This window comes from Martes martes, assembly GCF_963455335.1.
Source record: "Martes martes genome assembly, chromosome: 1".
Lineage (NCBI taxonomy): Eukaryota > Metazoa > Chordata > Mammalia > Carnivora > Mustelidae > Martes > Martes martes.
The window spans coordinates 181,035,459-181,050,392 of record NC_137888.1 but is presented as its reverse complement, the minus strand read 5'-3'; the positions used below and the strand labels follow the sequence as shown (position 1 = coordinate 181,050,392).

General features: G+C 41.8%; 1 protein-coding gene across 1 annotated transcript in view; it reads right to left on the bottom strand.

Annotated features, from left to right (window-relative positions):
* FRMD4B (FERM domain containing 4B) overlaps positions 1-14,934 on the bottom strand; it is a 330,954-nt gene that overhangs the window by 12,643 nt on the left and 303,377 nt on the right. The window contains exons 13-20 of the mRNA XM_080800053.1: positions 11,479-11,555; positions 10,076-10,214; positions 9,449-9,590; positions 8,420-8,553; positions 8,206-8,325; positions 6,241-6,469; positions 3,233-3,289; positions 1,292-1,439 (exon numbers count right to left, since the gene is read on the bottom strand). Of these exons, the coding sequence (XP_080656179.1) occupies positions 1,292-1,439; positions 3,233-3,289; positions 6,241-6,469; positions 8,206-8,325; positions 8,420-8,553; positions 9,449-9,590; positions 10,076-10,214; positions 11,479-11,555 (1,046 nt within the window). The remainder of the gene's footprint in view (positions 1-1,291; positions 1,440-3,232; positions 3,290-6,240; positions 6,470-8,205; positions 8,326-8,419; positions 8,554-9,448; positions 9,591-10,075; positions 10,215-11,478; positions 11,556-14,934) is intronic.

Genomic DNA, 14,934 nt, shown 5'->3' with positions numbered 1-14,934 from the left:
GTTTCCCCTGATAGAATCAATATATTTGTCCAGGGCTGTCCAACAATGGAAATGTGCTCTATCTATGCCAATATTATAGCCATGAGCCCACACGTGCACCCATTAGCACTCGAAATGTGGCTAGCACGACTCAGAAAGTGAATTTTTAATTTTATTTACTTTTAATTGTACTGGCTGGCACAGCTCTAGACACTTGGATTTCTATCGTTTATGCAACAGTTCTAAAGGCTAATCTAACAGCTGGGCCTGATATGATTTTTGACAAAGGAGAAATACAGCAAGGTGCTATTTTCCTAAGTGAAGAATTATTTAATCTAAATAATCTTCCTTTATTTTAAGACTTTCCCCCTTCACTGAGATGCAGTGTGACATATTGGTTAAAATCACTCCATAGGCTTTGGAGTCAGGCTACATAGGTTCAAATCCTGATTTCAATATTTACAGGAACCCAACAGGTTATTCAAGCTTTCTGGTCCTCAGTGTACTTACCTGTAAATGGTAATGACAGTTGTCACACTTTCAGATTAAATTCATTAATACATATTAAAATACTTTGAACAGTGTCCGACATATAGTAAGCATTCAATAAATGTTAACTTCATTTTATTATTATTATTATTATTATGACAATGGCTGTATTTTTGATATTTACATGTCTTTTTTTCAATGAAATCATGGTATTATTTATGTGAACATTCTGATTAGGCAGAGTAAACATTTGGTAATCTTATCTTGAGTCCTTTTTTTTTTCTTTAAAGTAGTATTGATCCATGCAGCCAAATTCTGAGAATCACTGGTCTGTCATCTTTTTTAAAAATCTGGTGTTATTGCCTGGATAATATTTACCTGAGATATTTGAGAAGAAAAGTCACATGATCTATTTTATAGATTCAAAATGAGTGGAAGTCTCATTTCCCTTGGAAAGAGTGGAAGTCATTTCTGTCACTCATACTGATAGCGTGGTATTTAATGTCCATTTCCTGAGAGCATAGGTTTTGAAATGGAACTTCGGACGTTAAATCCAAATCCAGATTATAAATAACGCCCCTGGAACCTAACATAAATCCAACAGACTTTAAAATATAGGAAAAGTGCCAAATGCTTTGAAAAGAATTTTTAGAAACGTGCTTGTTGTCAACAACAAATAATGGGGTGAGTTTCTATGCTTTGGTTTTGCAGGATAACCCCTTCTGAAAGGATAAAAAGGGTCATGCCCCAAAGGGTTGACCATTTCGGAGGAAAGGTCTCACGGCTGTGAGGCATCTGCCTCCCTGAAGATGGGATTTCTCACCTGGACTGCCTGGTCTCCACAAACTGTTCATTGACGGATGACTTTCTGAAATGGATTCGCTCAATACCGAGAGACTTGGGGGGAAGAATTCTTGGAGAATGAGGTACTGAACTTGGTCGCTGCCCAGCGAGAGTGAAGGTGTCATTGGCTATAATAAGTAAATGAAGGAATCAGTAAGTAGGTAAATAAATAAGGCAATAAATACCTTTCCAGCCCGCCAAAAAGCAAATCAGAAGATCTGATGTTTTTAGAAGTGTATTATTTCAGGACATTTATTTTTATACTTTATACACTAGAAAAGGGAAATGACTGAATACAACTGACCCTTGAACAACACAGGTTTGGACTGCATCGGTCCACTTACACACAGATTTTTTTTTTCCGATAAATATAGTACGGTATAGTAAATGCATTTTCTCTTCCTTATGATTTTCTTTTCTTTTCTTTTCTTTTTTTCCTTATGATTTTCTTAATAACATTTTCTCCTCTCTAGCTTACTTGACTGTAGGAATACAGTATATAATACACTTAAGATACAAATATGTGTTAATTGTTTAAGTTAATGATAAGGCTTCTGCCAAAACTAAGCTGTTAGTAGTTATGTTTTGGGGTAGTTAAAGTTATACTTGGATTTTCAACCACCGGGAGTGGGACCACACCTAAACCCCACATTGTTCAAGGGTCAACTGTTCTCTTGTGGGCCTGATCCAACTTTTCCCAGTTTAGTAGGTAATAAAAGCAATAACTATATTCTCTGAGCAGAGAAATCATTCTGGTAGAATGGGTGATACTATAGTTTTTCTAGAATTATATTAAAGAAAACCCCCGGCGTGTACAGGGCCAAAAGGAAGTTGGCCGGTAAAGTTGGCGTGGATCACTTTTGTTCACCTTTCAAGTTCTTAGGCCTTTTTGGCTGACCAGGGGCTCATCCTGTCATTGAAAGTGATATAAATGATGTATGCTGAGTCATCAGAGACTTGTTATGTCTCCTGCTGACATCTGCATTTTCAAAGAGGAATGGAAAACATGACCCAGCTTCAGCTCAAAGGAAAAATTTTGGAGTGGTGGAGTTTCATGCACCATCAAACTTGGGGTGGGGTGGGGATGGGGGAGATAAAGCCGTATGGGTTAGTGGCTTCCCAGAATTCTTTACATCGTATCAGACAGTCACTCCTCTGCTTAAGCACCAGGGATTACAAGGAAGCACTTTCCCACTCGATATGAAATCCATTCCATCATCAAATGTGCTGAACAAACAGAGGCCATCAAAACATGCAGCCTTCCTCTATGAAACCAATACAATGACATGTAACCCAATTTCTTCCTAAGGAAAATAAACTTCTAGCCATCCAGAATACAGGGATAATTGAAGTGTACACTATATTTCACAGTTTGAGATAAGACTCCAAATATAGAAGATTCACCATTGGGAAAAGTTGCATGAAAGGCTCTGAATATCTATGCAACTCCCCGTGAACCTGTAATTACTTCAAGAGAAAACATTTAAAAAAAAATCCTACAGAGGGGTGCCTGGCTGGCTCAGTCAGTAGAGCATATGACTCTTGATCTCAGGGTCTTGAATTCAAGCCCCACCTTGGGTGGGGAGCCTACTTAAAAGTTAAAAAAAAAAAAAGTAAATAACTAAAAATGCTAATTAAAAAAATTTTACAGAGCCTCACAAACCCTTACTGAGAGACTGACTTAGTTACATAATAGTATTCTGATTTCCTAAGTTCAAGTGGTCTGTATGGTACTGCGTTTAATACTGAGTTAACTTCAGTAGAAGCTCATCATAATCTCCCTTTCCCAACCATTCTGTATAAATGTAAGTTAGTTCATTGTACTTTTCCCAAAAGAATAACACATAGGCTTTACTTAAAGAAATTGTCTTAATATTTCAGAACATATGACATTTTAAAATGAAAAAGAAGAGCTACTCACAATCATCATAGGTGGTAGTGTCAGACAAGGAGCTGCTCTCCGATGGAATTATGTCTTCTGTGAATAAAAGTAAGTGCCTTTAGAATAACAGGGCATTTATACACCTATGGTGAATTTCATAAAGCTATTCTCAGTACAGTGCATCTTATTTTTATTTGGTAAGTGTAAATAATTATAGTGCATTAAGAGTAATTAACAAGAATGGAATCATTTACTAGTAAAGATATAAATATCTTAGAATTGTACAAATATGACACTGGACTATTTCTTTATTTTGATTTTTTAAAAAAAGATTTTATTTATTTATTTGACAGAGAGAGAGAGACAGCAAGAGAGGGAATACAAGCAGGGAGAGTGGAAGGGGAAGCAGGCTTTCCGCTGAGCAGGGAGCCCAATATGGGGCTCGATCCCACGACCCTGGGATCATGACCTGAGCCAAAGGCAGATACTTAATGACTGAGCCACCCAGGTGCCCCGACACTGGACTGTTTCCTAAAATGGAACAGATTTAGGGGCTCCTGGGTGGCTCAGTCAGTTAAGCATCTGACTCTTGATTTTGGCTCAGGTCACGGGGTCCCAGGGTCGTGAGATCAAGCCCCACACTGGGCTCCACTCTCAGAGTCTGCTTGAGATTCTCTCTCCCTCACTCTCTGCCCCTCCCCCACTAATGCACTCTCTAACTAAATAAATAAACAAATAAAGAAATAAAATCTTTAAGAGAAATGGAACTGATTTCAACGCAGTTTTTGTTTTCAATTAGTTTTCAATCTAGCTTCTACATGGCATGAAAACTTTACCTTATACATTGAGGGCTTATGACCAACAAACTGGAAAGAAGAATCATGCCATTCATGTCATAAATGCGAAATGTTATGTAAAATACACTTGAACCCTCATTTGAAAATGAGGGTTAAAAATAACTGCTGTTAGTATAAATTATTTTTCGACCCCTCCCTGAAGAAAAGGGCCTTTTCTTAATAGGTGAACACTTGGTGGTGCACGAGCATTTCAGTTAGACCCGGGTTTCTCATGTGGCATTATTGACATTTTGGACTGGATCATCTTTGCTGGGGGGAGCCGTCCTTTGCATTGTAGGATCTCCAGCCTCCCAACCGCCGTCAAACAGCAGCACTGCCACGCCCCGTTTCCATGACCAAAAATGTCTGAGGATATTGCCAAATATCCCCTGGGGGTGCAAAACTGCTCTTGGTTGAGAACCCCTGAATTAGATAAACCTGGGTTCCCATCTTGGTTTTGACACTTACTAGCTGTGAGACCTTGGGCAAATGACTTCACCCCTCTTGGCCTCATTTGGCTCAACTAAAATGGGAATAAGAGCAGTACCTAGTATGCAGTGCTAAGGTGGTTAAAATAATGGATGTCAAGCCCTTAGCCCAGCTCCTTGTACAGGACAAATGCTCAATAAATATTAGCTATAGTTATTGCTTTTATTACTAGACACAGCATTCTGGTGGTTGGAAATACCCATAAGGTTCCTAAATATTAGTGCTACCCATCCAATGTTAAAAAAAAATTGTATGTAGCAACAGGAGGCAACTCAGATGTGCACATCTGCCTTGGCAAATCATTCCACACACAGGGTTGGGTCCTGGCAAGGTAGGCTTCGATGCCATTATGAAGGCAATCTCTCCCATCTGATCTCAAATGGTAATCTCCACCAGAGCCAGGCAGACTATCTAACTGTACACACAGTAGAGTCTGAAGGCAAGGTGCCAGTGTAGTCAGCTGTCAGGCACACTTAAAAAAAAAATCTACCCCATATATCCTCAACCATGGCACCATGTGCTGCCCAAATGTCACTCATTGTAAAGGAGATCACTTGAATCTTGCACAGTTTGCAGATGAATGGGCCACAACAAATGGTTATGAAAGTTAAGTACGTTGCTAATCACCCATCTCCGTAGGTCCAGAACGTAACCACCTCCAAAGCCAACTGGATGTCTCATTTAGATTCAAAGCCATCCTAAATTCTCCAGCTGTAGCTGATGAACAAGTGTTCATCCCTTTCCAAAAAGCCGTATCTCTGCTTTATAAACCATACCTCCCCAAACCCGAGTATACGCCAAACCTAGTCACCACATTTCATCCAATCTGACATAATTATTTTATGTCTCAGTAAAATGAGAAAAAGTATTGCCAATTGTAACTGTAACACACCATCTAGTGTAAAATTATTCAAAATTCGCAGATGTTTAAATGTGAAAAAAACAGTCTTGGGATCAAGGAAATCTAATCATATCTCAACCAACAATCAAGGCTGAAAACCATGCTGATAAAGTAAGGTCAAGTGAACCTGAAATTGACTTAAATGAGATTTTCAGTGTACTTTTTTTCCTGATTATGAAAGTCTTAAGGATATAATGTTGAGAATTTTGAAAACAGAAGAAAAACAAGTTATTTGAAATACCACAACTACTAGCATTTTGAAATTATTTCCCAACCAGTTGTTGTAGGTCCATCTTCACATGATGTCGGGATCATGTTGTGGTTATGGTTTAATACCCCGCTCTCTGCATTTCATGTTCTATCACAACATTTGTCCCGAGCTTTAAATAGCCTCCACAATTGACAGGAATTGTAAGAGCTCTTTTCACAAATGTTGGATAGGTCCTTCAACAGATGTATGTCCCTGCATTAAAACCCTTTGAGAAACGGCTGGGTAGCCCCACCTCTCTACACTACTCTGTGCTGCCAACTCTATTTCCTGCAATGACGTCAGGCCAGTAAAAGGTGATTATGAACCAATATTGCTATGAATGTGCCTTCATCCTGCAAATGAAAGCAACACAATAGTGTAGTATTACCGTAGTGAGAATGTCCGTGAAAACCACGTTTACACACTTTCAAGACTGATATCCCAAACCATTTTCACCCTAAGAAACTTACTTTTAAACCAGTCCTTTCTTGTATCTCTCACCCAATGAACTTGGAAATGCTACTACCATCACACTGACTATGTGACGGGAAAAACCTTACGTATTACAAACCTGGTAAAATAACTGTGGCTTTCTGGCTGGGCTTCTTTCCACATCTGATTCGATATTCATTTATCGCGTTTTCTATCTCCTGAAGCTTTTTCACTGCCTCTGTGTAATCTTGCTTTCGTTTTTTCTTCACGGTTTTACAAAGGTCTGCCTCGTTGGCAAGTTTCTTCGCAGCTTCGACTAGCTTTTGCTGTATTAGGAAATTGCTCTCCAGGTCTTGCAAAGCAGGATCCTGCATTTAGACAATGATACCAGTTCTTGTACATTCTCTGATCAGATGCTTTTTTTTTTTTTTTAAAGATTTATTTATTTATTTATTTGACAGACAGAGATCACAAGTAGGCAGAGAGGCAGGCAGAGAGAGAGGAGGAAGCAGGCTCCCCGCCGAGCAGAGAGCCCGATGCGGGGCTCGATCCCAGGACCCCGAGACCACGACCCGAGCTGAAGGCAGACGCTCCAACCCACTGAGCCACCCAGGCGCCCCTGATCAGATGTTCTTTGAGAATAAAACCTTCCTAAGTTGACTGCACAGGCATCTTCCAACACTTTTCTAGAAGACAAGACCTCCCGCATCCACTTACTTATACTTCTCACTAATCTGACTGTTTTCTTTTTAAAGAAGGGAATGGCCTTTCCTTCATGTAGTAGGTCAGGTGACAATTATATTTTTCAAGGAGAGATTCCTAAGCCAAGATTCACAGACACAGAAGGTTGTATTTATATGCTTAGCTTTAGAGACAGATACATTTGGGTTTGATTTCTCTTTCTGGTGGTTCCCTCTTGAGTGACCCTGGAAACATGCTTAATTTTTTTTGTTTTTTCAAGATTTTATTTATTCGACAGACAGAGATCACAAGTAGGAAGAGGCAGGCATAGAGAGAGGGGGAAGCAGGTTCTCTCCTGAGCAGAGAGCCCGATTCGGGACTCGATCCCAGGACCCTGGGATCATGACCTGAGCTGAAGGCAGAGGCTTTAGCCCACTGAGCCAACCAGGTGCCCCAACATGCTTAATTTCTTAGTGCTGCAGGTTTTTTTTCATTCTGCATCTCCATTTCAAATGGAGAGAATATCTACCTTGTAAAAATATGGCAAAGTTTAAATGAGATAATACGTGTGCACTGCTTAGCTCAGGACTGGGTATACTCAGTAAGTTTCAGAGCTCAGGGGTGCCTGTGTGGCTCAGTCAGTTGAGAGTCTGACTCTTGATTTTGGCTCAGGTCACAGTCTCAGAGTCATGGGATGGAGTCCTGTGTCTGGCTCAGTGCTCAGCGGGGAGTCTGTATGAGATTCTCTCCCTGTCTCTCTGCCCCTCCCCCTGCTCATGGAGGTGCTCTCTCTAAAATAAGACAAGACACCTTTTTAAAAATTTGCAAAGCTCACTCTATTATGGATGGAAAATGCTATCATTTTCTACAGCCAAGATGGCTAAATCTGGGCAAGAAACAGGAGTAGGGCCCTACGATCTGGTGACATGCAAATGAAAAAGTTCACCCTATACTAGAACTTTATTATACCTGAATGCTGCCCATGCATTATGTCATTTATGACACCCTGTATCCGTTAGCAGGGAGAACGAGGATGACCCTCATCTTATGGATGAGGAACTGAGATCTGAAAAATGACACACGAGAAAGGGCAAACGTATTTGTCAAAGGTTTCTCTGTTTTACGTGGAAGCGTCTAATGCTGGAGTTCTTCCTTCTTATGGTCAAGGTTCTCAGTTTATAAACATTTGGGGTTTGTTTAACGCTCTCTATGTCTGGGAGGAGTAGAGTAGTGAGAGAGAACTCAACCGTAATTGGACTGTGCATGAAAGGAAGAATTCAGTTTGGTCTACTACATCACTTTCAAGTGGCGAGAGAGCAAGGTTCAGCAGGGACTCAAAAACCAAAGGAACAAGTCAGCCGCATTCAGCCGGCTGCTTTTCTGTCCTGTTGTTAATAGAAACGCTCAGCGTTGGTGCTCCTACCTCTTCACTCGGCAGCAGGCTGCCATCCAATTTGAACGCGGTGCCTACACGCCTTCTGACCTGAGGCGGTTTCTCACCTACGTTCAGCGGATATTCCTTTGGCATTTTGCCGGTGAGCTCCTATAAAACAGGACAGAACCGAGAGGGGGTAAGTGACACCCGCCAGATTGTCAGACACAGTGTGACGAGTCCCCCCGAAGCAGAAGACACTCACAGCCTCCCGCAAACAGATCTTCTTAAGCTCCTCGACTTTTTTCAGGAGCTTTTCCTGCAACAGCTTTTCCTTCTTCTTGAGTTCCAGGATTTTCTCTCTCTTTTGCTCCTCGCTAACTTCTGAGTCTTGAGAACCTGGAGCGATTGGAAGGGAGGGCAGGGAAGGTTTATACAAGGCATGTTTCCTTCCTTTTTTAAAGGACAAAGGACTTTAAAGGCCGGCCTGCTATTAAATAATAATTTATTTCTTTTCTCCTTGTTTCCGAACATAATAAAAGGAAACTGGAGAACATTTTTTCTCATGCTTCTGGGCATCCAACGGAGCCTGGTAATTATATATACCCTCTGTATTTTGGCTCAGTCATTTTAGAAGCAATGATAAAATGTTTAATGTTTCAGACACACCCAAGGAAGAATTTCATTTTTCTGAGCAGGAGAGAAGGTAAGATGTTCCTGGAGATAGTTGTTCAGAATGTCCTGGTAGAAAGCAGGCGAGCGAGGCAAAGGAACGTTCTGTGCCTCAGATTAAGAGCTGACAATAGGATTAAATGGGGGGAATTCATTTGAGTGAAGTTACGTATACTCAGTGGTAAGAGATTCCCGAGTTTCTACAGACGAGGGGCTTCAGGGCAGCAGTCACACTGGGAGGTGGGGTTGGGGTGAGGTCTGATGCTTGTAGTCAACGTTTGACTATATATTAAGTAGAGCATTAGACAACTATCTGAATCAAAAACTAAATATTGGGAGAAGAAGAACTCGATAGAACAGATGAGGAGAGAATGTCCTTTCATGTTATCCTGAGGCGTTCACTATCTTTGTAACTAGTGTTGTTCATACAAGCTGACTATAATTTAGCTTTCCTTCCACGTCTTAAAACTTTGGTTTATGCTACATGTTGCAGGTTTTGACAGGCTTATTCATTCCCCAAATAATGGGCCTAAAATGCATTTAAAAGTGGTTTATCAGCCCCCAAAGTAGTTTATGACCAAAGTGAAAAGTAAAGATCACTGGTACTTTCCAAAAACGTTACCTGAGGAGATTAAACTGCCATTGCTCGCCATGATGAACTGACTTTTTGCCTCCAGTGTCACCATTTTGGAGACCCTCGGTGTTCCTGTCTCAGTCAAATCCATCGCGATATCGTCTAAACTCCTGGCTGAGGGAATTTTTGCCTAAGAGGTATACAACATGGAAACAGAATTCACTCAACTGAACCTATTTTAAATGAGTAAAATGATTAAGTTACTATGGAATAAGTATGTTAACACAGAGGACGATTTAGAATTTTTACATGCCCAAGTGACACTTCAGAAGAAAAAATATATATATATAAGACTTAGGCTTTACATTGACAAAGTTTAAATACACATGAATCTCTCTCATGGCATAGTTCAGTCATTAACTTTAAAACGCCACCTGTGTCTACGTACACACGTGCTGAAAAGTTGGCACGTCTTAAAACTCCTAGATCAGGCTATATACTGCCCCTGTTTTAAATGTAAGAAAAATTACAACAGTTGGTCAGAAAGTTTAAAAAGCAAAAAACTCAAAGAACAGAAACCCATGTGCTTGCATCTTTTCTGAGAAAGCTTATCTTGAAACAGAAAGCAAATGAGGGAGGGAAGTCTGTTCCTATAGAAACGCTCCAGTGACTTACTTTGCTTTGCTTCCGGTCCAAGTAAAACTGATGCTGACTAATTGCCATTACCCAGATGGACTTGATGAGGGAAGGATTTGCATACCACGTTTGCACAAAGAGGCCACTTTGCCCAAAGGTTCTTCTTGACACAGAAATCCTGAAAGATTAAGGAAAATATTCAATTCATTCACCTCTGGCCCAGCACACCACAAAATGTACCCACTGAGGAATGTGACCATGAAGTCTCTTTTTAATTGTTTTCTGGCTGCCACACTCTGATGCCGACAGGAGCCAAGATTTGATTTTCTCCTTCTATGAAGAAACCCACTGCACCTGGATAATCTCTCTTTTGGTAAAATTGCCGTGTTCAAAAAAGCATGTACACATACCCCAAACAATAAGAAGTACTCAGATTAAGGGCTGTACTAAAAACTTCTACTTAAAAACCACAGGATGTGTGAGCATCACAAGAGGTCAGGAATCAAGGTGATCATATATCAAAGATAACCCAACTGAGAGGGCAGTGTCAACACTTTCCTCAAGGTAAAAGAGCATTTCAGATCTAGGTAGGCTTGGGCGGGTCTGACATCATCAGAGGCTGAGCAGATAATATGGTCTGCAAATATACAAGTCTGACACTGGTCCAGTGTCCTGCTTATGCACCAGATAAGAGAAGGAGAGACGGTCAGAGGAGGAGAGGGTGAAAGGAGGAGGGCGGGGGTAAGCAGATGCTGTGGGGAAGGAGGAAGAAGGGTACTAATGTTCTTTGTAGGAATTTGGCTTATCTCTTGGTCCTCTTTTTGTCACAGCTGTTTTCCCCATCCCTCTGACCTCCAAGCATCCATAAACATATCTGAAAGGCAAACACGGGGGACTGATAATGAATTCCTCTGACGAGCTCAGAGAGTCTCCAATCCTGACTTCAATCCGTGGTTATGACTTGGCAACTGTTGTTTTAAAAGTGACCAGGAATACCAAATTAAAAAATGAGCACGGGATCTGAACAGGTATTTCTCTACAGAAGATACCCAAGTGGCCAAAGAGCACATGAAGACACTTAGCCATCATTAGTCATGAGGGAAATGCAAATCCAAACCAAAATGGGCTATCACTATATGCCACCAGGATGACTATTAAAAAACCAACAAAACACAACTAAAGATAACTGTTAGGGAGCATGTGGAGAAAAGGGAACCATATACATTGTTCGTGGGAATGCAAAATGGTGGAGCTTCTGTGGAAAAACTGTAGCAGTTCCTCCAAAGGTTAAAGAGTTACCACTGACCCAGTAATTCCCCTCCCAGGTCTATCCCGGAGAAATGAAAACATGTCCGCACAAAACCTTGCACATGAATGTTCCCAGCAGTATTGTTATGGGAATAGTCACTGGGACCACACAAAGAAAAGGCTGTCATCCTCACCTCCGTGGATCGTGAACTTCAACGGCAAATTTCTTCTCACGGAAATATAAGTTCTCCAGCTGTTTCCATTGGAATAACTAAGAAATTGAGAACACAGAACAGACGCACCACTTTAATTAATGCTGATTTTTACTAAATCCGGAACTCAGCTTAATCACCAAATAATCAAGAAGGCACACTAAGGCAAAGCACAAATACATGATGAGTCTTTTACAAACCAACAACCTGAAACCATTCTATTCCTTTCTCTGACAGTAATCAGGCAAGTGTGGGGAACACGCATATTATTATTTTTCCTCTAACTCAACTAAATAAAAAATAGTTAGGAAATCCTCGCAGTTTCCAGTAAGCACATGCCTTCTGATCAAAGATGCTGACTTCATATTTAAATGGAAATATGGTCAAAGGGATGTTTCAGTAGAAGCACAGGATGAAATTTCAAAAGAATGCAAAGCGAAAGTAAAACGGAACCCCAAGCAGGGGTGCTTCTCTGTGAAACCAGTTTCCCACCTAAAGGAGTTCCCCTAAATGTAACAGAAACCCAGCGCCAGGAACTGGAGCAGAGCTGGGGCAGGGGTAAATATGCGGTTGCCCTCTTGGTTTCTGCTAGAGCCTCCAATCTTTGTCAACAGACTTTTATATTCCCACCGCTGATATTCTAATGCTGCACTCAGTGTCACTTGCCAATTGGTTGGGAGAAACAGAAGTTAGCTAGCAATGTGCATTTGAAGATCAAATAATTTGTAAAAGGCAGCCCATTCACGAGACGGAGTGCCCTGCTGTATTTTCTGGGTTTGTTCCCAACCCCCTTGTACTAGCCTGAGCCTCAGCTTTTTCTCTCAACTTGGAACTTGTCCCACTATTGATGATTAGCAGACTTTGGCCGGAGTTTGAAATTATGCTCAGAGAATCTTAGAATTTGATTTGTCTAATTGCAAAGCACAACCATGTCTCAAAGTACAGGAGCCAAGACTTTTTACGAACATGTGAACCTCACAGCATGAACTTAACGTCCGTGTGCACGCGTAACTGGGAGACAAAAGTGTTCAAAGTGGACCCTTAGTCCCCAAACACAGAGAAACCCGTACACGCTAAGGACACAGCCCTTCGTGGTCCGAACATGCAGTCAGTGTAACCACAACAATCACCCAGGTGGAAAGAGTTTAACTAGTGAAAGCTTAAAGCTACATACCCACTTCCTAAAATGTCCGTAGACGGGACGCTTTCATTTCTTTTCATCCAGAGAGTCCAAAAATGGGACAGAATTGTGAAGGAAAACCCCAAGGTTCGTTCTACCTCCCCTCTCCCAGACAGCAGCTCCGGTGAGCTCTGAACGGAGTTTCATAAGACACCTAGGTGTAACTCAGTTTCACAAAGAGAGCCTCCCACGGCTGACACGCTACTGACATCAGCAGCTCTAGCGAGTGACACCTCCCCAGTTCCGCTCCTTCCCCCTGATCAGGGAGAAAGAGGGCAAAGTTCTCCCTGGCAGATCTTCCCAGAAGGGAGACACATTCTTTTAAAATAGGCCAGAGCGTGGATCCCGATGATAACTTCCTGGGAAATGAGTTGCTTTGAATCCAGGCACAAATTTCACTGGGGACTGTCTCCGGGAGACATTTCTACCCCGGGTTTACTCACTCTGGGCATGAACAGGTTCTACAGGAAGAACCACAATGCAGCTCAGCTGTGTTTTCCTTTGCGTCCATTCCCACACACATAAAAACCAGGGCTGGACTTGAAACATGATCTCTGAAAGCCACCACCTCCCCCTCTTATCACTTACAAAAGTGAAATACTAGCGCTTCTGCCTTCATTCAGCAAGTCCCTACATCGAGAGCAAATATACTTCCTGCAAGCAAAAAACCCTACTTAAAAGGTGAAGGGCTCTGGTTTATTTAAGGAATTTGAAATAATTCGATGGCAACTGGGTCTGCAAAAGAAGTTAATGGTATGAGACTGAGTCTTCAAGTCTAAAAGGCAAAGCCATTTCTTCACCCGAAATCTCAAGTTTATGGAAAATGTGATTTCACAGATGTGTCTGTAATAGCCCAAGTCAAGTGGAATGACACTTAATTCGTGCTGACCGTTGCCGCTAGGGTGTGGATGGCGGAGTGTACCAGGGGTTTGCATTCTGGTTCCCTCACTTGTTTTTTGGGGAGCGGTGGAAGGAAGTTGCTTAGCTTTTCTGAGTCTCGGCATTCTCATCCATAAAATGGGAGCAACGCCTGCTTCAGAGGGTTATTGCAAGGGGTCAGTGAGGTTATGTTTATGAAGCACTTAGCGCAGTGTCTGGTTTAGAATGAACATTCAGTAAGTGATAAGGCTAGTTGTAACTGTTATGAAGGATGCTCCGTCCAAGTCCCTAATGTTATGTCATGTCTTTGTGAGGATGGAGGACAGCCACTTAATAGGAGAAACAGAAGTAGAAAGAGCTGTCTGGTTCCCACCTCTGTCTTTCCACTGACACATCGGGTTTCCAATTCTGTGAGTTTCAGCCCGTGTAAAAACTGCTGTATTTCTGTTGATTTCATCGGCGGTTTCCTGATACACCCCCTGGGTAGGAAATCTGCTCACTGTTCCTTTATCACGGAGGTCAGAGAGGAGGAGGGAGGGGCGGGTCAAGGGCACGCCCACACAGAGACGCATGGTAGCAAGCAAGCTCTCTCCTGTCTGGGGTACCCAGAAAAAGGAACGTGCCCTGGCATGTGCAACAGCGCTGAGGAGTGTGCACCTGCCACAGGCTGGGGGTGGAAGGGGACCTCCCGGGGTAATAAAAGACTGAGGGAAAGCCTCAGACAGAAAGGATAAAACTGTCTTTTTGAATCTTAAATCAATATTAGGGGTCACCCAAAGGTATAACACCACACCAGGATGGGGAAGGCATCATCATAGGCTTTTTTTTTTAAGAGCACTTATAATATAGGTTAATCATTTAACTACAAGTTCACCTGGAAATGACTACCTTTGGGATAGTCACAGCTGTACTGTATGACTGTACCTCAAACAGTGACTCACGTCGGGTGATCCCTTGCTGTAACTGGAAGCAAAACCAAATCACTCTATTACTGATTTATGCTTTTTTTCATTTTAAAAGAAATTATACTTGATGAATGTACTGCTAGTACTCATGATCCAGCTAGTGGATGTGTTTTGCCTTCTGGAGTCCCACAAAGACAGAATTTTGCAGGATCACAGGCTTTTAGAAAGTCAGACGGACCACTTTTATCCGGCTGTCCTTCTATCCATCGAATGCTTCTGTGCCTGAGAGTGAGTAACCCCCAGTATACTGGGGGTTACTACTTAGAGCCTCATTTTGTGAGACAGACCACCGAGGCTCAGAGACGTTTACATACATTGTCCAAGGTCCCAAAGCTAAATGGGAGCAGATCTGGTTCTTCACAACCAGCCACAACCGGGCTCCCCAAATCCCAGGGCCTAACCAAAGCACACCAT